Here is a 25,323-nt window from a genome sequence, read left to right on the forward strand (position 1 = left end):
AAATGCTTCTAGCCCAAACCAAAGAGGAGGACATTAGCAATTCACCGAGAGAACATGCAAGGAAAATATTTGAAAGAAGGTGGAACATGGGAACTGAATTCCCTTTTAACTTCTGCAGCAATTAAGTCAGGCTTTCCAGAGAAGATTTTTGCCTTGTCATACAGAAAGAGATGTTAAACAGAATTTGCCAGTTACATCTACTAAACGTCATATTTGCTGTTGGAGAGAGGCCACAATGGAAACACAAGGAAAAAAACCCATTTTAAACAGTTTTCTGCTCTTTTGAACAGCTGAGTATCAGCTCAGCATCTCCTCCTTAGCTCACATCAACAGAGCAAGAAATAGTCTCCGAGTTCTGCTAACAGTGACCTCAAAACACACAGCAGAGCCTTTGGAAAAGGCAGACTATAAACCTGGATCTAAAGCACACAGGTACATGCATATCACTGGAAAGCAGCATTTGGCACTGCCAAATGCAGAAAAGACACTATGCTATGTTATTCTTAATAGCCACCTACTTAATTAAGATACTTCATCAATTTAAAGTCGCTGGGTACAAAACACATAGCTCTGCAGCCCTGTCTTCCCCACCACCATACTTCCCCCCTTAATAACCTACACGGCAGAGGAAGGCCTTCAGGAAAGGAGCAGTAAGGTGTGAGTAGAGAGAAAAGACAGGAGGATACCACCACCTCTGGGGTTAACGCCGATGCGTGCACCCGGCACCGGCACTGTACCAGAAAGGCAGAAGCAGCTTTAAATAAGATATCCCTGACAAACATACACGGGGAAAGGCAGCTGGCTCTTCCGTGCGCGGTTGGCACTGCCACAGGAACATAAAATGGGCCGGGCTGTTCCAACCGGCAAAGCGCAATGCTTCATTAAAGTTTGCGAGACCAGCCGGGCGCTGCAGCATTCGGCTCAAGCCTAACCTTACCCTGCGAGCCGAAACCCACGGAGAACTCATATACATCACATTCTGGGGATCAGTTCGCCCCCAGCCGCGCTCCCCAGGTCCGCGCCTCCGGCAGCAGGCAGGAACACACGCACACCGACAACCCACACATCATTTTCTCCCATTTTAGCAGTTTCCTTGGCTCGGGAAGGCTCCCAGGGGACGTGCTCCGGCGGCACCGACCGCCCCTGCCCGGCGGGGCTGCGCTGCCCCAGAGGCGCGGCTGCGGGACGCCCCCAGCAGCAGCCGCCCCACGACCGCAAGTGGGAGCGGCTTCTCCCCACCACCACCGAGCGGGGCCCCCGGCGAAACCCCCGCCCTCAGCACCCCCAGGGAGAGCGGCGGGGGCCGCCCAGCAGGACCCGCAGCCCGGGGCCCGCCCCGCAGCCCACCTGCCGGCGCCGCGGCCCGGCCACGCCGAGGCCTAGGCCCACCGCCCCTCGCCGGGCAGGCCGCGGGCAGGCCCCGGCCCCAAGCCCAACCCGGCCCTCCACGCCGCTGGACCGGGCGCTGCCCGGGCGGGACTCACCGTGAGACTCGGCGGGCCAGACCGAGCTGGGCCGGGCCGTGCAGAGCGGGTCGGCGGAGACGGAGCGGCAGCAAGCCGGTGCTTGCGCGGCGCTGGCAGGAAGGGAAAGAGGGAGGGAGGAGGCGGCACCGCACGTCCGCCGCGTCTGCCGGCCCCCCTCGGCTGTTAAAGGCGCGGTGGCAACGGCACCGCACGTCCTCCGAGTCTGCCGGCCCCCGCCGGCCGTTAAAGGCGGGGTGGCAACGGCACCGCCGCCTCACGCCCGCCCCGCCCTGCGGCGGCCCCAACCCACCTTGTCCCACGCGCCGAGTCACCCCTGCCAGAGCCCACAGCGGCGTGGGGAGCCCCGGGTGCCCCAGACACGGGGATTTCCTCCCCGCCGCCATCCCCACGTGTGTGGGTCCATCCACCCGGAGCCCTTCGTGTGCGGGAATCCCCAAGGATCACCCACCCGGGCCTCCGCAGGCACACTGGGATCCTCCCACTCAGGTTTCCCATGCGTGTGGATACGTCCACCCGAGCAGGGGAATCACCCCCAGGATCCATTGCTTACGCGCACAAGGGTCCCCTACCCATGCAGGGCATCACCCGCCTGGGTGCCCCATTCTCCCTAGTGACCCCCGCGCAGTGCACATTGGCTCCTACCGCACCCCTCTCCACCTCTTTCTGGAGGGTGGGCAAGCCTAGGCACCCCATGGGCCCGGGGCAGGCAGGCACAGTGCACCCTAAGACCTCCCACAGGACACCTCCCCATGACCAGCAGTGGGGGATGCCCCTACATTTCTCTTAATTGCCTTAAAACTGCCTGGATGTCCAGCATGGTTTAGCCCTGCTCGCAGCACACAAGGTACTGAAGGGGCTCACTCAATCAGGGCCGTGACAGTCTGCAGTCCAGGGGAGCTTAAGTGGATTTTTTCAGCTCAGATGTCTTAAACCTCTGCCTTTTTTCTTCCTCTGACATGGATCCTTCCCAATGTGCTCAAGGGGCAAATTTCTTTCACCTTAAACATCACCAACAGCTTGTGCATGAGATCAGTGCTGACCACGCATCTGTGGGTACCCATGGGGATGACAGTTAATGCTCTGTCATATAGTTATTGGGGGACAATGAAACAGCAGAAGCAGCCACCAAGGCCACATGTCTGGCTCCATTGCTGGGGGACTGACATTGACCCACAGCTTCCAGGAGTTCCAAACATTGATGGGGAAAAGCAGACTCTTGTGCACAAGAAAATTCACCTCTTTTGACAGCAGAAGTAGTCATAAGGAGAGCTGAGCCAGCAGTGGCTGCACATCAGTGCTGATGCTTGTCAGGACCAGCATCCTGAGCCCAGCTGTGATATCCACAGGGGCTCGCCACTCTGCGTTCGGCAGACAGCAAAAGGGAGTTATCCCAGCAAACTGGAGAGGCTGGCATCCCCCCAAGGCTTTGCACACACCCTCCCATCATTTCTTCATACCTCTGGCAATGAAGAGATTGATTTAATTACCACAGCAAACAATTTTTTTTGCTTGTCCCAAAGCACCCTTGAGAAATCAACTGCTCCACAGCATTTGGTATCAAAGAAGGATTTGCATTGAGTTGCACTAAGAGCTCACCATTACCCTCTTTGCCAGCGATGTGTGTCACTCAGCTGCAGGCTACCTCAACGTTTCCAAACTATGCAGAGCAAAGGCAAGGTGCATGCTGGCAGAAGCTGTGCCTTTGCATGCAAGACAAAGCAGGCCAGAGGGCAAGTACATGCCAGCAGCGATGGCCACAGGCATGTGCAGGAGGTGGCAACTTCGATCACAAGGCAGCATTTTGCTGCTTCATCCCAGAGGTTCCCTGGCTCAGCATATTCCAGCCAGTCACTCTGCTCTTGCAGGAGTGCTGCTGAGAGCAGCACACGAGTCAGGCAAAGGCAGCATCTGCACCCTATGCTTGCAAGGTGCAAATTGATGCCCAAATCTTGCTTATAATCATAGAATCATACCATCAAATGGTTTGGGCTGGAAGGGACCTTAAAGCTCATCCAGTTCCAACCCCTCTGCCATGGGCAGGGACACCTTCCACCAGACCAGGTTGCTCCAAGCCCCATCCAGCCTGGCCTTGAACACTGCCAGGGATGGGGCAGCCGCAGCTTCTCTGGACACCCTGTGCCAGAGCCTCAGCACCCTCGCAGGGAAGAACTTCTTCCTCATATCTAATCTCAGTCTCCCCTCTGTCAGTTTAAAGCCATTCCCCCTTGTCCCATCCCTGCAGGCCTCTGTCCAAAGCTCCTCTCCAGATTTCTAGCAGCCCTTTACACACTGGAAGCTGCTCTAAGGTCTCCCCTGAGCCTTCTCTTCTCCAGGCTGGACAACCCCAGCTCTCTCAGCCTGTCTCCATAGCAGAAGTTCTCCAGCCCTCTGAGCATCTTAGTGGTTTCTTCTGGACTCACTCCAGCAGGTCCATGTCCTTCTTCTGTCGGGGGTCCCAGGGCTGGATGCAGTACTGCAGGTGGAAGCTCAGAAGAGCAGAGTAGTATTAATCATTTAGGTAGCTGCAGTGGTTATGGCAGGGTTCAGCAGCAACAGATTTTGCTGATGTTTAATTGCTTTTGTCCACAGCTGAGTTTTCCAGCTGGCATCAGAACCAAATCACTGCTTCCCAGGAGCGGGAACAAATTTGCTGCCCCACAGTTGGGGACTGGGCTTCTGCCATGGACCCCCAGTTGTATGACCATTGCTCAATATGTAAGGCAATAAACTATATTATGTGGACTGAGAAACCTGGTAGAAAAACTCAGTGGAGAGCTACCGCTGTGCAGATCAGCCAGCCAGGCTAATGATACTGAATATCCCCAACTGCAGGGAGGAAATAATGCAAACCATCACTGAAATCCCACTCACATTAGGCAGCCACTCATGAGAAAAAAGAAAATGTTTTAAAATGCTGCAGGAGCCCCAAGTCATTAGTTTTGTCAGGAATTTTGCTTTCTCAGATCACAAGGAAAAAAGCCTTCAGCTCTGTGGATTCAGAGGAGGCCTGAGAGAAGGGCAAGCTATGTGCTTAGCTGTAAGCCATAAAAGCTGATTATTGTCAATTTAATATTTTATACAAAAAAAACATTATAGATCCCCATCTCTGCCAGAAACAAACACCCTGCAAGTTCCATCACCTCACTGGTTCCAGCTAGAAAAGAAAAAAGTATGACCAAATGCTGGATTTTCTCTGTCTCTCTTTATTTGCATGATTTTTCTATGCTATTTACAAGCATGAGTTCCTACAGCTGGTAGGAAGTGGAAATTACTAGATCACACGTGTGCCAAAAAAGATTTCTACTGCTTCTAAAGAAGGTCACAAAAATGACTACAATATTCTTGGAGTAGTAAACCAGGAGTACTCCACTGCAGAACTTGAGCTGCGTAGAAAAAGGTGTTTGATCCAAGGCAACTGTAAGGGAATAAAAATACATCTGTCCTAAGCAGCATCTGTCAGCAGAAATGATGCTGGAAACTCTTGTGAAAAGACTAAAAGCTCATAATAAGAAACAACGGTCAAAACCATGACACTGTGTGTGATCAGTATGAAAATCCATCAGGCTGATACAAGTCTCCACATAATCCACACTCTATCACAATGTGACTACATGTTTTATTAAACTGGGATGATCATGGTCATGTTTTGTACTTCTGAAAATCCAGTTAATAAAGGGAATTGTTAGAAGCTGTTTGAGTGCTCACTGAAAAACTGTTTATAAACTCCTTTCACCTTCCAATTCTGGATTTTACCATTATAACAAAGCACTGAAGAGCCCAAAACAGGGTTTAAAACTGTTCTGTTCAATTCTGTCACATTCAAAAAAGGACCACTTTTGAGCAGCAGCTTTAAACCACACAGACATATCAGTGCCCAGCACTTTCAGAGTGATCAGACTTAAATTACAACTTCCCTCAGTTTCCTTTCATGTTCTTCAGTCTTCTCCTCCTTCCACAGGCCTGGGACTAGCTGCTCTCAAGCTTTCACACATGTAAAATTAAATGGAAATCCCATGGGAAATCCCAATGGGAAACCCCTTTCTATCCCCTCCCCAAGCTGCTGTTCCTGTACCACACACCCAAGCCCTGCACATGTCCTCTCCCAAAACACTCCAGTTTATACCCAACATGGCAGCAGCAATTGTTCTCTGATGCCAGAAGTACAACATCTCACCCAGGCATCCTGACTGCTCAGCTCATTGCCTTGCCATGGCCACCTTAAATTCCCCATCAGCCCAAGACAGAGACCTTCTGACTGTTCTATGTGCTAGCAAGTGAAAGCAGAATAAAACAAGCCCTTAAATCTCTGCAAAATTAGGACCCGCCATCAATTTGAATAATCCCTGCTCATTTTCAAGCCACTAATTATGCTTATATCACACGGTTTTTATTATTGTTTCTTCCAAAAGACTACAATTTTGACAGAAAAGCAGAAGTTTGAGCTGGAAGAACTCATGGTAAAGGAAAAGTTATTTGCTGTGACTCCAGTGGGTCATTAGATCTGGGCCACAGAGGTGAAATTTCATTTCTAATCTAGAGATTTCAAGGCTTCAGTATCAGATAAAGCTAAAGGTATCACAGGAAAGCTGAACAGAAAAGCAGCTTTCCTAGCTGCACAAGAATAACCAGGCTTTGAATTCACATTGAGTACTGTTTCAAAGTGAGCTTCAAATATTCTTCCATTTTCTTGCTATCATCATAGTAGAAGGTGATTTTTTAAGATTGGATGGGTACTGTTGAGCAAAGCAAATGAAAAAATGACACAGAAAATACCTTGTCTCCCATAAAACACTCCTTGTGTGGTATCACTGTAGTAGTTCAAATCCTTTCTCCTATTCACCATTCAGACTACCAAGTTGTTATTTATCCTGTTCTACCTTCATCTGTAGCAGGTTTTAAGTTAATAATCTTCTTCATCAATACCTACGGAACGAAGATATTTTCTTTTGCAACAAAAGATATTTACAACACCAACACAATGCCCCTTCTTAAGCACGGACCTGCAGCAAAGAGAAACAATATGCAGTGAGGGATGGGGGGGGGGGGGTGGTGGTGGTGGAAAGAAATGGAAAGTCAGACAGACCTTCTGCTCCAAGGGCTCTTTCAGTAGGAGGATAAGATATCCCACTGCTGAAGCAGCCTGCAAGGCTGGCTCAGCATGTTTTTCCTCTTGCAGCCAGGAAAGGACATTGATTGAGCTCTGTGAGGCATCATGGGAGCGGCGTGTGTCAGGCTGTGACAAACGTCTAAGGAAATGTGCAGTAAAGGCACTCACAGCCTGTCGGGATAAATCAAAGAGCACAGGAACCATCCCAGCTGTTTATGCCACTGCAGAGTAAGTTTAATACTAAGGTATTTTATCTGCAGCCACACAAGGGATGCAGCTGCCTGCCTGATGTAATGAGTGTCAAGCCAGGGGGATCTTTGTTCTCTGTTCCCCAGTTTGCTACCACCGGTGGTAACACACACCCGCATCCCAAGGGTGGATGGAGGTATGGAAATGTTTGCAAATCTTTGTGTCCAGGGAGACATTCTGCAAACAGCAGAAGGAGCAACAGTGTCCCCAGATATCCAGAAAGTTCCCCATGATGTCACAAACTATACATCTCTCTGCTAGTTGCTATTTTAGCTCCTCATATTTAAAATGAACAAATATACTTCTCTTTGCCTATACATCCAACCTTTTTCGATCATGACAGGCCTCTCCTTAGTGAACCTACCATCTGCCCATGTTGTATCTAAATTCATAAGACATCTAAGGGTTTCTTATCATACTGTTTGTAAGGCCTGGAGGACAAAAGACAGAACCAACCCAGATTCTCTAGGGAACATAGAAAGACACCAGAAAAGAAGCCAGTTCAACTGATTTTACCCTAAGGGACAAAAGGAGGTTTAGTAGGTCTTTTATGAAATGTCACAGAGAAAAGCGTTATTGTACTACATGGAAAAATGAGCCCATTAACAAATGAGGTGAGAGTTGAGCAGGTAAGAGGTCTGAAACAGTTACATTCCTCAACGCCTTTAAACTGTCTGTCTTCACATACTTCATTTATTTTGGATAGCAGCATTGCCTATGCTGAACTGGGAGTAAAGGGGACTATAAAAATACCTGGGCATAAATGCAAGTGGTTTTAATATTAATAGGCAAGACCTAATTGATTTGAGCAACATGATTTGGATTTTATAAAACAGCCAAATTAGGACCCTCCCAAACACTTGCCCATAGGGGTTTCTCATTTTCCTCAGAGCATTGCTGGGCATACCTTAGCAACTCTACCTGAGTGGAAACAGAGCTCAGGGGAGCTACTCTTGTATTTATGAGCTGGGTAAATGCCCACTGAATGGAGGCCAAAGCAATCATAGAATTTAATTAATTCTGACAAGTTGCAGGCAAGTGAACTGAAGAAAAGAGGGAAAAGTGGCACTTTTATAAGGCACTGCAACAAGATAACTTCTTCCACAGACTGCAGACACCAAGAATAGATAAAAATATTCCATAATACTCTCTTGGATTTTATGGGGAGAATTAACTCATATTCCATTTCTATACACTGACCACAAAAGCTAATGTATAAGAAAGCCATATGTATAATATGTATATGATGTCCATAGTCTTAAATGCTATAACCTGTTCAAGGGAAAGCATGAGGGCAGAGCTGGGCATGGACTCCTTCGTCACAGCTAAGCTGTGTTTATTGGCAGGCCACAGGCGAAGGGCTAGGGTGACAGAAACATGATTGCGTTAACAGCTAATTATGTGTGTTAAAAGTACCAAAAGGTCGGGGGGGGGGGGGAAGGTGGATTGGAGCTTCTGCTGACATCTGGCAGTGTTTTAGGGAAGTCCAGTTTCTCCTGAGGTCTTGTTGACTCCGATTTGCTTGCTGTTAATTGGAGGAAGAGGTAATGAGAACTGACTAATCGCCAAGCCATTCACCCTGTAGACTCATTGCGGTGTCAGTCATTATATCTTCCTAATCACTCAGACAAAATTGTTTTACAGGGATTTCAGTGGCTGGTCGGCACCCTTCCTTGGCTCATTGTATTTGCATTATATTTAGTTGTCCTTCGCTATACAGTAAACTAATAAAAACTCTAGTGGTGACATACCTCAGCTGACACAGCAGTGAAAGCATCACAGTGTCTGCTCTAATTCTTGGAGAGCTTGCACTGAAGGTCCCAGACACGCTAATGTCATTGCTCATGTCTTCAATGTGACCCTTAATAGAGGTCTGTTAGCATCTGGTCTACACACACCTCTCTGCTTCTCTGGGCAAACACGCATGAATGCTACTGTTTATTTCCAGATAAGGCTTAAAGGATCAGAATTTAATTGCAGCAGTAAGTTCAAGGTATGAGACAAGGTGTTTGCATTAGAGCAATTTGTCACAAAACTTGGAGGGAAAGAGCAGCAGTCAGATGATCCATCGCACACACACCTCATTTAAATGCAATTCAATTTAGGCAGCCCATTTGGCACAAAAATTAGAAAGATGACTTAACAAAAAGCACAGAAGAATACATCTGAACCCAGGTGTCAGATATATTTGTGTGTGACATTCATGGAGGAGCCATCCAAGAAAGCCTGTAGCCATTAATTGCTAGGTTGCAATTAAGGTGGCAGCCAATGTTTAAAGCCCCCTCTTTACCCTTTTTACCCCTCCTCCTCCCTGTTTCCCCCTTTTGTGGCAGTATTTTAAATGCAACACAGAACAAAAAATAAGAACAGACCAATGTGCTCTCCCCTACACTGCAGTACAAGGCTTAAGAGCACAGCTGGGCCAGGACGAGTGGATTTCTACGCAAACAACATACAGAATGTCTTCATTTGTTGCTTTGCATAGATAAGAAAATTAAACTAAGTTAACCATACAGTTTTAAAGTCACCAGTCAGCCTTTCAGTTGTGACAGATGACTTTTACTTACAGTGCTTCCTCTGGCATTCAGGGGAGCATTTGGCAATCCTCTTTGGGTCTGGTTCTCAGCAATTCTCTGACATGGGGGCAGTTAGTGTCTTCATCACACATAATAGTGCTGTAGAAGCCAGGAAAAAATGTCTCTTTTCTAGCCAGTTTACCCCTTTTCCATCTGACGAAAGTGACTTTCCTTTTCCAGAAGTCAATGCACACTGAGCATTGACTTCACGCTTGTCTCTGCTAGCATGGAAGGAACACACATTAGCAGACAAATGCTGAGAGCCTGCTAATGTTTGCAAAGAATACCAAATCCCACATTACTGCTCTGTTCAGTGAATAAGAGAGCCCTAGTCTGACCAGGACTAAGAAGTGGCAGCCTTACCACTATGTGACCTGGAATGCATCATCTGATTCAGGCAAATGGGAAGTTACAGTTCTTCATCACTCAGTAAACCTGAAAATTAAACTAGATACTGACATAATTTCAGGTCATTGTAACCTCACTTCTCTAAGAGGGTGATTCTTGATTTACACAGGGGCAAGTTAGAACCAAATATCAAATCTAATGAACCTGATTATGTTTGTATTTACACCACCATAACCTAATGATGATACACTTTACCATTCACAATTAAAAGTCAAATTAAGTTGTGAATGCTCCATCCATGGCGGTTTTCAAGGCCAGGTTAGACAGAGCCTTGGGTGACATGGTTTAATGTGAGGTGTCCCTGCCCATAGCAGGGGGGTTCGAACTGGATGATCTTACAGTCCTTTCCAACCCTAACTATTCTATGATTCTATGGTTCTATAAAATTACTCACTATTACTCAGTGAGTAGTTGTGGTGGCTTCTTTGCTTCCCTGGCAATAAATCCACTATATACTGACACTGATAAGCATTGATCAGGTTTAGAATGCAGTCCTATTGGATAAATAAGTATGAGAGTGTGATTGTCACACTTGTCAGACTGAAGGCACTTCAGCATCAAGCATTTACCTCTGAGATGCCTTTTGTGCTGCAGTTTCTTGAGAGCCTTGCCAGCTCCATGCAGGTCCTTCATTCCTGTAGAGCCCACCAATCACACTGCAGCTTGTCTGCACTTCGTTCTGAACCCCCCTTTGGGGTCCTCCTCAGAACCTCACTTTATTTACATCCTTGGCAAGAAGGGAATCAAGACACAGGGACCAAAACAGGGCCTGTGCATAAAATATTCCTCTCTTCTTGGAACACGGTCCTGCTCTCAGTTGCTCTTCTACCTCCTCCAAAGGCCAGGCTTTAATGCTGCAGGCAGCGAGGGCACCAGGCGATGCAAGCTACACCTGAGACAAGCTATACTCTTCTGAGACAATTACACCTATGAAAGTTTAGCATAAAGCTCAGGAAAGCTCAGGAAAGCTCAGGAAAGCAGAGCATTGTCAGTCATGAGCTTTTAATTCTAAAACATCGTCCTGAAAAAAAAGATAAGATAAAGCCAAACCAGATTAACCAACTTCAAAGAAAGCAGGTAGACATTTACGGCATGCTAAAATAGAAGGCAGCTGCTGAGAGCACTAATGAATTAAACAGGTAGAGCTTCCTTACTGACTTGCTCCTTGTCTCTTCCAGGTTTTTTAAAGTCTCCTGTGAGTCCCATCCCACAACCAGATTAAAGAATCCAGGTAAAGCAGGAATGTCTGCTGCAGAAATGTTTAAGAGACTGACACAGTCACAGTAGTGGAAGCTCTTTGGAATAGTCTTCTCCAATTAGTTATCCAAGGAAGAAAGATATTTAATGATGCTTACAAAGAATACACAAAGCACTTATTGCTGTAGCAATCATCAACTTTCTAAGTAAAATTAAGCAATTTGCTAATTAAGACTCATGACAATTCAGCATTACAGTAACTGTGCACTTTGGATGATTCATCGCCCCATAACTGGCTCCCACTATGCAGGGCTGTGTATAACAGCTGCCTCCACTGCGCAGAGGGAGCATGGTTTCTTCCCTGCTCTGAGTGGTCCTGCTCATGAGTCACGTTGGCCTGGCTCTGGGTGGCTGCTGCTTTGCAAAGGAAAAGGAGGTTCCTTGACATCCCACTACCTGGGCCTCCACTCACTGCAACTCTCCATCACTGTGCACCTCACTCACTGAGCCTCCAACATGCCAGGCACCACGAGTGGATGTTCAGCCTTGAGGAGGAAGCTGTGAACACGGAGCTTTCCCAAGGCACAGCCATGCCTCCCCTCCCTTGGGCAGGATCCAGAAGATCCTTACCTCCCTTACATCAAAGTAACCCTGAGAGCTTGAATCACCCACAGAATGTGACTCTTTACTCTCTGATAATCTCTCAGCTTTCTAAACATTTTCACTTCAAGAAGGGAAACAATCTGACACCCTTTTAACAGAAGAAGCACCAAACTGCACAACTTGCTCACATCGCTTTGCACTGATGCCCGTGCTATTTGCAGGATGCCCCTTCCCATGGCAGGAAGCAACACCGATATTAAGAGGTTTGTATTTTATGTTCATCTCTGATGTAGCCTCTCCCACTTAATCACCCCAGTTTGACCTCTCCATCTCAGGTTCACAAAATGCAGACAAATCCCCAGGAGCTGTAAGATTAACATAGCCCATCTCAGGGGGGTTCTGCAGTGCAACAAAGGATTAATTAGCTGAGGAAACGCAGCACTAAGCTGCAGGACCACACCAGGGAAACACCATGATTACTACAGGACACTCCAGCTTCCCAACTTCAGCACAGCAAGTGTTCACAATACTGAGGGAGCACCGATTTCCTGTCCCCATGAGGTATCATTGTAAGGACAAGACAAATTCAGCACAACCCCTGTGCTGAATACAACGACCCCTGTGGTCAATTCAGGCCCATACTGTCATGAAGGGGCCTGTGAGGGCTGGGATTGCCAACACTGGTGAGAGCCAAACCCTCTCAGCCCTCGATATGCTGTCCTGTTGTGCTGGCAAAACCAGGTGAGGCCATGGAGTGGTCTGCAACCATCCTAATCACCTGCCAGCTGAAATGGGACATTTTAGCTTGCACCATCCTCAATAGGTCCCAGCTAGCTCCATCAGCCTCCATAATTCAAGGTGCAACATCTTTGAGAGTCCTCTCCTTGCTTTACTTCTTGACTTGCCTCTGGGGTCTTTGGGGAAGGGCTGTGTGATGTAAATCTACCTCCTTGAGATTGGATTTTTTCTGGGGCTTGGTTTTTGGCACCTGTAAAGCACAGGGACAAGGTGAATCCTAGAAATACCATGAAACCAACCCAATAGGCTGTGTTGGGGAGGGAAGGATTCTCATCAGCCACATACACTCTGCAACACAGATAAAGGCTACTAACCTAAACCTTTGCACCTCTAGGGTAGCCGTAAGAGCCTGGCAGCACCTCCAAAAGACCTGCCATGTGCCTGGCTTTGATAGCTTCTTCCAAAGGTTTTTTTCAGCTCAGCTAGTTGTTTGCAAGCAGATCTCACAGCAGAAAGCAAAGTTCTGTCTAGCAGAGCAACAGGGTACATTGATCATAGCAGTCAGCACATCCACCAGCCCAGAAAGGGATATGTCCCATCCATCCATCACATGCAGCAACAAGGCCGACAGTAACCACTAGCATCAAGTCAAGCAATGCCCAAGCCAAGCAGCATTGGCAGGTGACATTCCTGCAGCATCAATCAATGGCACACAACACAAACTTCCTCCTGGGATCACGCTCCGTCACACCCAGACTCTTTACACAAGTCTTTTGAAGAAGGAATGGCCTTACAACATCGCTCACAGGGGCAGAAACAGAGACACCAGTGGGGAAAATACCTGCAAGGGGAAAACAGCAGCAAACAGGCTTATAGCTTCCTCCCACTAAGCAGCATTTGCAATACTGGCCCATCTAAGAACAAATCATTCCATTGCAATGGTGTGAGTCTGAGGTTTGTAATTTTGGACTGGGGTTTTCCTCAAAGGACCAGGTGTGCCTTATTACAGTCAATGAGGCAGGTGGGAGAAATTAAGGGCCCGTTGCACTTGCTCACTAAAAAGCACCAGCCAGACGTGAAGCATCATCTTTGCAAGGTCTAAGCCAAGGCTTCAACTCCACATTTATGTTCAGCATCTAAGAGAGAAGCAAGCTCATGGGAGCTGGGTAGCAAGTTATGTTTGCAGGCTCCTCTAAAGCACATCAGAGCACTCTGGTTCCTCCAGCCCTTCCGCAGCATGGAGCAAACCCTTGCAAAGGCAGGGGAAAAGCCCAAAGCCTAAAAGACACACCTGTACTCCCTGAGGAGCTGCACCTGCTCCCGGTTCCCCTCCTCGGGATTAAAGCCAGAACCGGAGGGGTATGGGGGGACCTGCTGGGTGGCTGCGATCATGGATGGTGTGTCGTCTTTGGAGAGATATCTGGAGCGCTGTGAAGGGCAGGTAGGGGAGCGAAAAAAGTAAACCTGCGTTGGCCGGGAATCGAACCCGGGTCAACTGCTTGGAAGGCAGCTATGCTCACCACTATACCACCAACGCCTTGTTATGCAGCATTTCCATCTCGTCTCTGACGTGCGGCGCCTCGGCCGAGCTCCGGCCGAGCTCCGCGGTTCCTCCCGCTATAGTGTATAGCTCCTCGTATAGCCTCGTGTGGGGAGTAGCGACCCACAACTTTCCTGAGCTGCTGAGAGCATGAGGAGCGCTGGAGGGTCACACTGATGGAGAGGTCGTTCTTAACGTGCTCAAGGAGGAGCTCCGCCGCGTTCGAGCGGAGCTCTGTTCGCAGGACCAGCGGCTGCGCTGGGGTGTGTTGGCACGGAGGGGGCAGGACGCTCGCATCTTTCCATGTTGTTTGGTAAACGTTTGCAAAAATTTCTGGGTTTTGGTATTTGGGCGATTTGATCTCGGGAGGTTGCAGAGACCACAGGGGGAGGGTCTAGGAGAGGGCTGGACTCGCAGCTGAGCAGCCTCTTCATACAGGAAACTCTATTTCTATGCTTGTCTCCTATTACAAGCCACTTATCACCTCAGAAAATGGGTTTAGTGCAGGCTGTCTAAATCCAAAATGGCAGCTAGTACAGCTCCCTGAAAATGGCCCTACAAAGTGCATAATGATGTGAGGTATAACCAGAGTTTTGGAAATATTCCTGAGCTTTCTGTATTTCAGACCTGCTGGGATGTTTGATAATAGCAGATGTATGAGATACCACTGCAGAAAGGGAAAAAAAAGCCAAGTCTGTTGCTTAAAGGATCAGATTTGCATATGTGGGTTGCAGGGATTCCTGCAGTAGAAGTGGAAATGGCTGCTTCCCCTCAATCTCCCCCAAACTTAGTGACCTTTGACAGGATCTGGGTGAGGAATTTCCTTCCTGGCACTGCTGGGAGATGTCTGAAGCTATGCAGTTGATCAGGCCTTCAATAAGTTAATTAACCTAGAGTTTATAGCAAAACCCTTTGGCAGCCAGCCCAATACAAACATGGTCTTGTGCCTCCTTTCACATCCTCTGAGTGTCTAACAAGAAGGCAATCATTCCCAGCACCTAACCCTATAAGTGCTTTTCCCTGTACCAGTTATATGGAAATCTGATGAGAAAGGAAGACTTGCTTTCTGTTTTGACCTAATTTATGTAGTTTGTTACTTTTTTCTTTGTTTTACAGCTGTTTAATAATTCCAGCCTCATTTTTCTATCAGCTTCTTTAAGCTGTGATACAAACTGAGGGTTGGGGTTTGGGGTTTGGTTTGTTTTTTTTTTTACTATTATCGCATTCTTTGATGCCCCTTAGTATGATGTATGCATATCCCTACAGGCTTAGTATATTGTTATTAGTAACTGTTAATACATTTGTATCTGGCCTTTTAATTCTCAGGTAGTGCTCTTGGATAACATTTTCCAAAGAGCCAATGGGTTCTGGAGTACTTTGTCTTACTCAATAGCGCTCTGCCCCAACTGATCTCATATGGGGCTCTGCATCTAAAAATCAGTTTTAGAAACAGCTTTGAATGTAGGTGTTGGTGGTCCTTTCAGAGCCTGACCTGATCACATCTGTATTTAAGCTAGTAAGGCCTCTCTGGGAGGGTATGTCACTTAGGGTTTTCAAAGTATATATAGGCAAATACAGTGTGAAGTAGATGTAGAGATCTCCCCTTGTGCATGGCTGCATTAAGTGAGGTGATTAGCACAGGACATAGAGTGGCACTAGCTTGGGGCTGGAAAGCACTGAGCACTGATCTGGAAATTCTGTTCCCACTGGAGCTCAGGCGGTTGCTGCCAACTCAGGGCCTCAGTCTTGTGCACTGTTCCCTGTTCTGATTGTGCTTGGACTTTTTGAGTTCTTTTGGATCTCAAGCCAAAAATGCCTGAACAAACACAAAACCTCTTGTATGGATCACCTAGTCCAAGTTCTCACCTGCTGGGGGTATTGGCAGAAACCACCTTCTTGGAAGATGTATTTACTAACTAGAGGCTCATGTGCTGGTGGTGAAGGGAATAAATCCTTTTCTAAACTCTTGCCTTTTCAATATTATGACGCCTTTTAAATAGCTTTTAATAATTAGTATGTAAGAACTTTGCGAGTATGTTGCATGCTATCTGTGAAAGGACACTGGCTTTGCTGACTGTCTCACTTGAATTAGTCTGGTGACCTCCAGCAGCAGAAGCTGTAACTGCTCGTGATTCTGCGAGCTGCTGCCCTCTGTTGCACAAATCCAAAACAGCATTGACACTGTCCTCTGGTAGCAAGGAGGGGAAACGGTAAATTACTGAATGGGAGTTAATAATGCCAGCCAGAAAGTGACAGCTGTCTTCCCTGAAAAAAGTCATCAGCAATTGTGTTGGTTACGTGAATAACTGAGCCATGACAATGGCTGTGAAGGGCAAAGTGCCAACACTGTACCTCCAGTCACAGCTGAATGTGTTTGGTATTTCTTAATTTGTGGTACTATATAGGAGTGTTCTAGACTGCCTTTGAAATGTGGTTGGAAAATATGTATCTCTGCTATAGAAGTTACCTGGATTTTTATATGCTGCTGGACAAGCTAAAGACACAATTTCAGTTCTTAAAGATTCTTTAATATGTATCAAGGGAAAAAAAGAATGAATGATACTTCCTCATTGAAGAGAAGATCAATCTTATTTAGTCTTCCAGCTAAAGTAAATCTTCTAATACAAGAGCCTTAATGACATTTTTTCTTAATTCAAGGATGACCTCTCAGCTAGTCCTCGGCTGTTTACTCCCATGAGTCCTTATGATGTAGACCTTCCAATTCAAACCACTGAAGATATGTTTGGTTCTCAATTGAATCAGCCCAAAGATCTTTCTATGGACTTCTCTGTGGATCTCAGCTTTCTTCCAGACATTACCCAAGATGACAAAGAACAAAATCTATCTGAAGATGGTTATGAAAAGCAAAAAGAACTTGATGGGTCAATATCAAGAAATGAGGACCGTGGCATCTTTGTGGATGAAAGCAGCTTGTCGTACCCAGGTGCAACTCAATCATCTCCTGAAGCATCTGGCAAATGTCCTCCAATGACACCTATGACCCAAATGACACCTGCATCAGAAAGCTCTGGCATAGTTCCTCAGTTACAGTAAGTTTATGTATTATACATACAGCATATAAAAGTCATAGCTTTGCTAAAACTGCGAGGTACTGCTCTGACTTCTGAGAACATAGCAGGTGGAGTTTGGGCTTAAATAAGCCCACCAAATAAAAACTATAGAGGGGCAGTCACTCCTCTTTGAGGAGACATCGAGCAAATGAACTGACCATATTAGAAGGCAACTGGATACTGTGCTGATCAGTGCAACACTAAAATGGAAGTGGCATGGAACAGTACACAGCTTAGCAAAATGGGAGAGTGGACTGGATAAACACGCCGGGTGAGTGAGCGTCTGAAAGGCCTCTGGCTTGTCAAGAGGAAAAAGCTTCTTCTGAGGGACAGAAGCTGAAGTCTCAGAGGGAGAACTATTTGGTAGAAATTATATATAGCATGTTCTGCTAGTTATTTCAGTCTGCAGGATGAAAAGACAAAAATACTTGAAAAGGAGGATTTATTCCAGCAAGGAGAATGCTAAGGATGACAGCAGACTCTAGGGATTTAAAGATGTCAGCCTGCTTTTCTGAGGGCAGAAAACAGTCTGAAGTGAGCAAGAGAAAGGGGCATGAAAAGAAGTGTGAGAAATTCTGGCCTCATTTAAAGGTCCTGTCTAGGCTAGAACAACTATGGAGTAGTTTATACCTGTAGAGAATAATATACTTTTAACTAATTTAAGTGCTGTAGTAACTCTGTAAATACTCAGTAATGGTTCAGTTTAAAGGTGTAGAAGGCTTCAGTGCTGTAGTTATTGGAAGACATACAAACTTAGTATTCAGGGACTAATAATTTCATACCCTGTTATATCTCAGAAACTGTAATTCTGGTATTGAATTACTTAAGTTTTGCCAAAAGTAGCTTAATGCTAGAATAGAGAATAGGTAGGCAGAAAATTAGTCCATGGTAATTATTAATTGGAGTGTGTTGGGAGTTGGCTCTGCAGTGACTTGCTTTTACAATAAGAAAATTCCCTTCTCATTTCTCAGGAATATAGTGTCAACTGTAAATTTGGCTTGTAAACTAGATCTGAAGAATATAGCTCTACATGCCAGAAATGCAGAATATAACCCAAAGGTAAATATTAAGGACTTGCTTACGTTTCTCAGTGCTGATGAATTCTAATATGCAAATTCATTATGAGCTGTGTACTCTAACAGCACTGTCTTGACCCACAGGGGAAAATCATAAGGATCTACAACTTGGGCCTCTTAAATTTAAAGAAATACAGGGGACCACAAGGATATGTGTTTTTAATTTGAATAAATCCCCAGCAATGCGATGTTACTAAGGTATTTTAAGAAAAGAGGGGAACTCTCCCACATGTGGCCAGCTACCTCCAGCGGAAATGGCTCAAGCAGCCCTCAATGGGAGGGACAAAAGATCTGCCCTGAAACTCCTGGGTGAAGAAAAGAGAATTACTGGAGTGAAACTGATATTACATGATACTTATAAAGTGGCCTAGACTATAGAATTACACTAGGAATAATAGGCTTTCTAAAAGTGACTCCACACTGCTGAACAAAATGTAAGGGACAAAGCAGTAATCCTGTGACTGTAGTTTTAAGCCCCCTGGTCCTGGGTGGGGGGGATGGTGTGTGGAAATAACTTCGCAGGGATAAACAAAGACTCACAGAGCAAATGCATGCTGTGTTGAGCTTTGAAAGTGACCATTCTTGGAAGAATGAATAGAAAATACAGTACCAATAAAGTCTCTTAGCTGGACAGTGAGGTCTTCCTTTGAATTTGTAGAGGTTTGCTGCTGTGATCATGAGAATCAGGGAGCCACGAACAACAGCCCTCATCTTCAGTTCAGGAAAAATGGTCTGCACAGGAGCAAAAAGGTATTTTTTGTTTTGTGTGTTTCCTTCCCTCTAAAGGTCTGGGTCTTGCAGCTCTGCCTGTTTCTGATTAACATCAGTAAGCCTTGTTTAAATTATCTATCAAAGGGCTGTCATAATTGCAAGAAAACAGTGAAGCACTGGTATTGAAAAATGTCCACTTTCTTCATGATGCAGCTTAGTAATTACTGAAATGTGTACTTCTGTCCTTGCATATAGATTGAGCTGAGCAGACATCAGCAGAAAAGCTGTTAAAAGATCTGTTAAAAGCCCAGGAAGTGATAAGGGGCTATTTGCATTTCTGACCAACTTTAAAGTGAGTTAGGACATGACTTTCATCTGTCAAGTCTCTCCTCAGTGCCTGTTCATTGGTCAACACATCTGCCTCTAGAGGAAAAAAATGGGATTGGAGAAAAGCACATCTTATCTCTGTACTCAGGCTGTTCTCAAGTTCAGCAGCTGCCCTAAACTATCAGTGAGACAATGCATTAATTTACAGCTTAGGAGGACTCTTCTCCAACCCCTGCCACCACCCCTAGTACCTAGATGATTCTTCTGGTGTCTGCAGTCTACCTCTTGGATCAGCTCTGAGAAGCTGGCGTAAAGAAGTGAGAAAGAAACCCCTGAAGAAGGAAATTCTGGGATGATGCAGCATGCTGCAGTGTATTCACATAGACCAGAGGAAAGTGAATGATGAAGTGCCTTAATCCTTCTATCTTACCAAAGTGGTTCAGGGGATAGAAGTGTGCTATTTTGAGGAGTAGCATATTTTTTTTCTGGAGTTTAGATTAGCATGATGGTGGTTCTAAACTGACTTCCATCTTGAAAGCAGAAGAAAGCACTAATAAAAGCTGCTTTCACCCTCTGCCCTTTCCTTAGTGAAGAGCAATCACGTCTTGCAGCCAGAAAGTATGCACGTGTGGTACAGAAGCTTGGGTTCCCTGCCAAGTTCCTGGACTTCAAGATACAGAATATGGTTGGGAGCTGTGATGTGAGGTTTCCCATCCGGCTGGAAGGCTTGGTTCTCACTCACCAGCAGTTCAGCAGGTATGTGGAAGTCAGAGTTACAACTTGGAGCAGTGTTTTTTGTAAGCTGCCAAACAGATGTAAAGTCTGAGACTTAAAAGCCTGGCAAAAAAAGAGTAACAACCAGATACTGAATATCAGGCATGCCTTTTACTCATTAAAAGACAATGCTCACCAGTTTAGCAAGCATGAAATGGCTGTAGATGCCATGTGTGGTGATGATAAAGATAGTAAAGTTTTCTTCAGTAATTCCTGTTCCAAGTGGGGCACAAGCCACAAATGACCCACTGCTTAATTGCCAGGATGGCATACAGCAGCTAGCAGTAAAGCTTCCAGTGCTTGAAACCATGACTAACACCATTGAACAGTGAATTGTTCTTCTAAATTGTCCTCCTATGTGGTGGTCACTGCTTTCTCCTTGCAGGGACACCATAAACACCAGCTTTAGAAACCTTGCAACTGAGAGCATGCTACACTAGTGTTGAGTCACTTCTGGGGTAAAGTGGATGTGTGTTAGATCTGGTTAAGATGAAGGGCTGAAGAACTGTAAGATGCTCCTGGGTTGTTTCCTTAGTTGGTTAATGAAGATATTCTTTTTTGTAAAAGCTCTCTTTGACCACGAATATTGTTGACACTATCGCTGTTGCTGTTTATCAGCAATGTCTGCCAGAGACTTTCATTAACCTGAGCAGCTATCACAATTTTACTAGTCTCTTGTTACTGCCAAGTGCAACATCAAATCTTAGTGGGTATTTGTCTGCACTGCAGATCATGTCAATAGGAAAATACCCAGTCTTGATTAAGTACTTCAGATCTAATTGCAGCAGCTCTTAAGCTTCTTGAACCTGGTCTGTGTCTTTGCTCCACTGTGAACCTTTAATACAAAAAGGGCTTCTTAGGCATCTGCTTTGAAGGGAGTTATCTGCAAGGATAAGGTTGCTGACCTTCAGGTATGAAGCCAGACTGCAGCTGCAGAATACAGAACTGAAAATATCGTGTGTTTCTGGAATATCACTTAGGTTCTTTTTCTCTGGGTGTCTTAGCCATCAATTTAAAGTAAACCTGTAGCTGAGTGATGGACAAGCTGTGCCTTCAAGATGTGCTTGATAAGAACTACTTATTGCCATCACTGAGGAAAAGATGAAGATTTTGGCACTGACAAAATAAAAGTTGTCTTTTATTAGCACTGCATTTAGTACATTGCATTTAATTTGAGGACTAAATATAAAAGATTGACTTGGCTGTCATCTCTTCTTTACTGTGCAAGATGCTTCCTGATAAGGACTTTTTGCAGACTAAGAAGGATTTGAGTACTAGTTGAAGACTACAATAACTTTTCAATGCTATGGAAAAATCACTTTCAGAAGTGGCTCAGAAGTCTTTAAAAGTAAGCATGAAGAACTCTTATCAGCTCCAACTGGGATGACTGGGTTTCTTTTAAAGATATCTAAAACCTGACCTGCCTTTCTCTGGGTAGCTAGCCAAAACCTAGGTTTAACTATTCTATTGCTAATATAATTAAAGAGTACTTCATGTGTACAACAGTGAAACTGTATTTGCATTTTACTCATCTTACCTGCTTGTTTTGAAACAGCTATGAACCTGAACTGTTTCCTGGCCTTATTTATAGGATGGTCAAACCAAGGATAGTGCTGCTTATCTTTGTGTCTGGAAAAGTTGTACTGACTGGTAAGTGGTCTCCCTCTGTACATCTGTAATCAAGAGCCACCACATTTTCTGAGAGCATTTAAATTGAACATTAGCTAAATGCCTATGTTGTAACAGTAAAGCCACTCAACAATCATTTTAATGCCTACAGCTGCTTATCTATGTTTTCTGCAGATAACAGTATCTGTATTGTTGCACTAGAAGCTCATGCTGCTTCATGTACTGTCTCAGATTTCCCCGCTATTAAATCTGAGTATCTTTATTCACAGCATAATGCCATGTGTCAATGTGCAGAATCTCAACATGATGATGACATGCTAGTAATTACTCAGTTGCTTACATATGAATATCACAATAAGCAATTTAAAATTCCTTGGACAGGAAGCAAACTTCTTAAAACACTTCACTTAAACATTCAGAAGGGATTATTAGAGGAAAGGGTGGAGATCTAAGAACTTGTTCCAGACTGTCTGGCCAAAACGCTCAGGAGGCAAAAGCCTTGCTGAGTAAGTGTGCTCAGTAGATATCTGTACCTCAGATCCTATGTCAAAAAATGTTGAATTCCCAAGTGCATGTTCCTATCACATTCTTTTTCAAAGCTTGTGAAATACTTTTATTCTGATGTACTGAAATATAAATGGTACTTGTTCCCAGAGGACCTGAATGCTTTGAGTTACGTGAAAGACAAAAGAGAAGTGCCTGCCTTAGCCAGAGATTCTTGCTAACATAAATCACAAATCAGCTGAAAATGGAGGGCTCTGTACTAAGCTTAAATGCTTCTCCCTCCAATATTCCCCCACCTTCTTGTGTCTAGTAAAATCACACTGGACAGTGCCATTCCACTGATAACTTGCATTTTTGCAAGTTATTTTTACAGTAATTGTAATACCCTTGAGTGTGCAGGAGGCCCAGAAGCACTAAGGCAAGTCCCTGTCTGTGAATACTGGGCACAACTGTTAAGGACAGAACTGAACTGAGCTGAGAGGTGTTTTTTTCCTAATTGAGAAAGCAACTTGGAAGTAACCTTAATTTTGGAAGACAAGGTTGTAGTAATGCAGGTGAATTAGTCATGTCCAAGTGCATTCTGAGGGAAGGGTTTGCACAGTCATCCTGAGTGGCATTTAATCTAACTGCTAATTCATTTAAATACAGTTTTCTTGAAGCTGATATATGTTGTACTAACATGATAGTGTCAGTGGTACGGAATATTCCTGCCTACTGTAATACAGTTAGTGTACAAGACTTGGTATTAAAGATTTATGTGCAGTAACATGGAAAAGGCTAGCTTTGAAATCTCAGGTTCCCTAACAAAACTTAAAAGTAGCTTCTCAGAACTGGAGATGGGGAGTTCTCAAAGTATGGCTCAACTTCCAGTATTAAAATAAAAATCCTTAATTTCTTGTCTGTTTTCCCACTAATGTATGGACAGACATAGCTGCTCCTGTTAAGCAGATAACACCATGGTGGTGCTCAAGTGTCTTTTTCTTTTTCTCCCCCAAAGCCAATGTTTTGCACCTGTCAAGAGTAGCTAACTGCTGGTTTGGTTTCACAGATTAAACAAAAGTTTAGTCTTAAAGCAAGCTAGAAATTCTTCTTTCTGAGGTGGAGGAAGTGTGATGGAAATGCTGCCTCAAACTAATAGTAAGTTATTTTCAATTCCCATTTCTTCATGGTTTGTAATCTTGTTAGGTTTGAGTTGTATGCAGTTATTCTTAAATCTGTTAATTCTTGGGTTGTTTTTGTTGTTTTTTTTTCTCTGAATGTCTTTTTAGGAGCAAAAGAGCGTTCTGAAATCTATGAAGCATTTGAGAACATCTACCCCATTCTAAAAGGTTTCAAGAAACCATCATAATATGACCCACAAAGCAACTAAGAATAATACATGTATTACTATGCATGGAACAGAAGCAAGGGTATTCCTGGACCCACCTGTACTGCTGTGGATTATTAAGCAAACAGTACTGTTCTGAACGCTATAAATGCTGATGCCTTTCTATGGTTTCTGAAATTGTCAGGTTCTTTGCTTTCAGATTAGCTGTCTGTAACTCACTTGTGTTCTGACAGCTTCTGACAAGCTGAAAAATTTGACAAATAAATGTACTTTGAATAGAATGTATATTAAGGTGGCACTTAAAAGTATTTTGTAATAGGAACCATGTGTCTTTTTCTCCTGTTGAACAACTAAGACAACACTGCGCTTCAAACTAGCTTTATCAAAATCCTCAACATAAAGTGTATTGCAACCTAGCTCCTGCAATGCTGTATTTTCATATTTAAACTAAAATTTTTTTATCTACAATATAGCTTACAAAATCCAGCATGAGCTTGATTGCAGAGTTTTGAGGACAGAACTTGTAGAGGATATATACCAAATCCTTCTGATCCTGCTGGCTGGATAAACTCTTGTGTGTAATGGTGTTGGTCTTCCTTTTACAGAGAAAATGTTCAAGGCCCCTGACTGCTGGAACATACCTAAAAAGCCTGGGGGGGGGAGGTGTAACTAAACAAATTATCCGATTTGTCATTACAATTAGATTTTTAACAAAATTGGTACCCACTTGTTATGGCTGAAGTTCCCTCAGATGATGGGAGTTTTTTGCTTGGGACAAACAAGAACACATTGGTTAGGGAACTGCCTCTAAAATGGTCTCGAGGAAAATACAAGCCTTGGGTGCTCAATTAATTATATGGGATATTTAACCAGACTTCAACCAGTGGCACTATACCAAATTTTGTAATTTTTCAGGTAAAACAATGAGGTTCTTGTACTTTGCTTTTTCTCCAAGTGAACACAAGGCTTCCTTTGCAAAAGGTGTCATGCTCAGACTAGTGATGCAAGTAGGAACACTGCAAAGACTGTCTCTTGACTGTTCTGATACCTTCCATGATTCCCTGGAAGCAGGGTTGTGTTTTCTGGAACAGGTCTTTGGTGCTGCTAAGTTCCTCTTGTGTCCTGTCGAAGATGAGATAGCTCTGTCAGGAAACACCACTAGAGGTTGCTGTTAGACGAGTTAAGTGTAACCCAGGCCAAAATCTTGGGTCTGTCCTTTATGGAAATACACAGTATGGGCAACGGCTTTATACAGGACAGAGTGTTGCAGTCTTGCTGGGTTTAGTTTTGCTGTCACAAGCTTACTTCTGATTCAGTGAAGACATGATTTCAACTTCTGTTTTTGTAATATGCTTCAAGTGCTTTTGTAACTGTCTCTGCTCCTCTGGAAAAGATGTTTGGGAAACTTCGTGCACTTCCTTACTGGTCATAATAGTTACCAGTTTCTTTGTCACAGTCAATCTGTGGATTTCCACACTCAAATCTACTCTAAACAGAGGCTTACTGCTCTGTTTGTTTTCTAACACTGCAGACTTCCTTTAACTATGGGTGTGACTTTTATTTGGCCTGTAGCTGTAATAGCTTATGTTAAGTTACAATAATCTTTTGCAAGTGGAAAAAAACAACCCTGCTTTTATTGGCATGTTGGGAAAAGTTTATCTAAGATGACCCCTCTTCAAGAAATTACATTTTAATTAAGAGCTTGCCACATAATTTCACTAGTAAAGTTAATGCTCTAGTACAGATACAGTTTTAAAGATAAGAAATTAGCTCTGTGCCTTTTACTGAGTTACTGATTAAGTTAATGTTTACTTCTGGTAACTCTTAGAAACAACTATCTTTGTTCTGGTGTTTTCTGGCACTTCAATACACTAGGAATGGAAACAGTGTAGGCTGGAATTTTTATTTTACCTGGGGCATGTTTTGTTTTTTTACTTTAAGTTATTCTGGATTCTGTGGACTCTTGTCTGCTAATTGCCTGGTGTTTCCCACTATATTT

At 44.5% G+C, this 25,323-nt stretch overlaps 2 protein-coding genes and 1 non-coding gene across 8 annotated transcripts in view; 1 reads left to right on the forward strand and 2 right to left on the reverse strand.

The window, feature by feature from the left end:
• Nucleotides 1–1,614, reverse strand: part of KTN1 (kinectin 1) — a 79,844-nt gene extending 78,230 nt beyond the window's left edge. For 3 of the 6 annotated variants that reach the window (XM_034061299.1, XM_034061297.1, XM_034061295.1), the window contains exon 1: nucleotides 1,485–1,614. The gene's annotated coding sequence lies outside the window, so the exon portion shown is untranslated. The remainder of the gene's footprint in view (nucleotides 1–1,484) is intronic. The other 3 variants (XM_034061296.1, XM_034061300.1, XM_034061298.1) reach the window with 1 other exon arrangement.
• A 12,141-nt stretch (nucleotides 1,615–13,755) lies between these two features.
• Nucleotides 13,756–23,345, forward strand: TBPL2 (TATA-box binding protein like 2). Its single transcript, XM_005152347.1, has 7 exons — nucleotides 13,756–13,806; nucleotides 16,564–16,955; nucleotides 17,948–18,035; nucleotides 18,711–18,802; nucleotides 19,679–19,846; nucleotides 21,420–21,514; nucleotides 23,266–23,345. The coding sequence occupies exons 1-7, from the start codon at nucleotides 13,756–13,758 to the stop codon at nucleotides 23,343–23,345; spliced, it is 966 nt and encodes a 321-aa protein (XP_005152404.1).
• Nucleotides 13,831–13,902, reverse strand: TRNAG-UCC (transfer RNA glycine (anticodon UCC)). The gene has a single exon. It is a non-coding gene; the product is annotated as a tRNA-Gly (tRNA).
• Nucleotides 23,346–25,323: the final 1,978 nt, after the last annotated feature.

Source organism: Melopsittacus undulatus, chromosome 4, assembly GCF_012275295.1.
Source record: "Melopsittacus undulatus isolate bMelUnd1 chromosome 4, bMelUnd1.mat.Z, whole genome shotgun sequence".
Lineage (NCBI taxonomy): Eukaryota > Metazoa > Chordata > Aves > Psittaciformes > Psittaculidae > Melopsittacus > Melopsittacus undulatus.

What these genes read in the sequence shown, in the direction of transcription:
- TBPL2 (XM_005152347.1), top strand. Translation starts at nt 13,756, where the DNA reads ATGGATGGTGTGTCGTCTTTGGAGAGATATCTGGAGCGCTGTGAAGGG. An exon ending in TGGAGCGCTGTGAAGGGCAG is followed by an intron (nt 13,807 to 16,563) that starts GTAGGGGAGCGA and finishes TCTTAATTCAAG; the next exon opens with GATGACCTCTCAGCTAGTCC. An exon ending in ATGCAGAATATAACCCAAAG is followed by an intron (nt 18,036 to 18,710) that starts GTAAATATTAAG and finishes TTGAATTTGTAG; the next exon opens with AGGTTTGCTGCTGTGATCAT.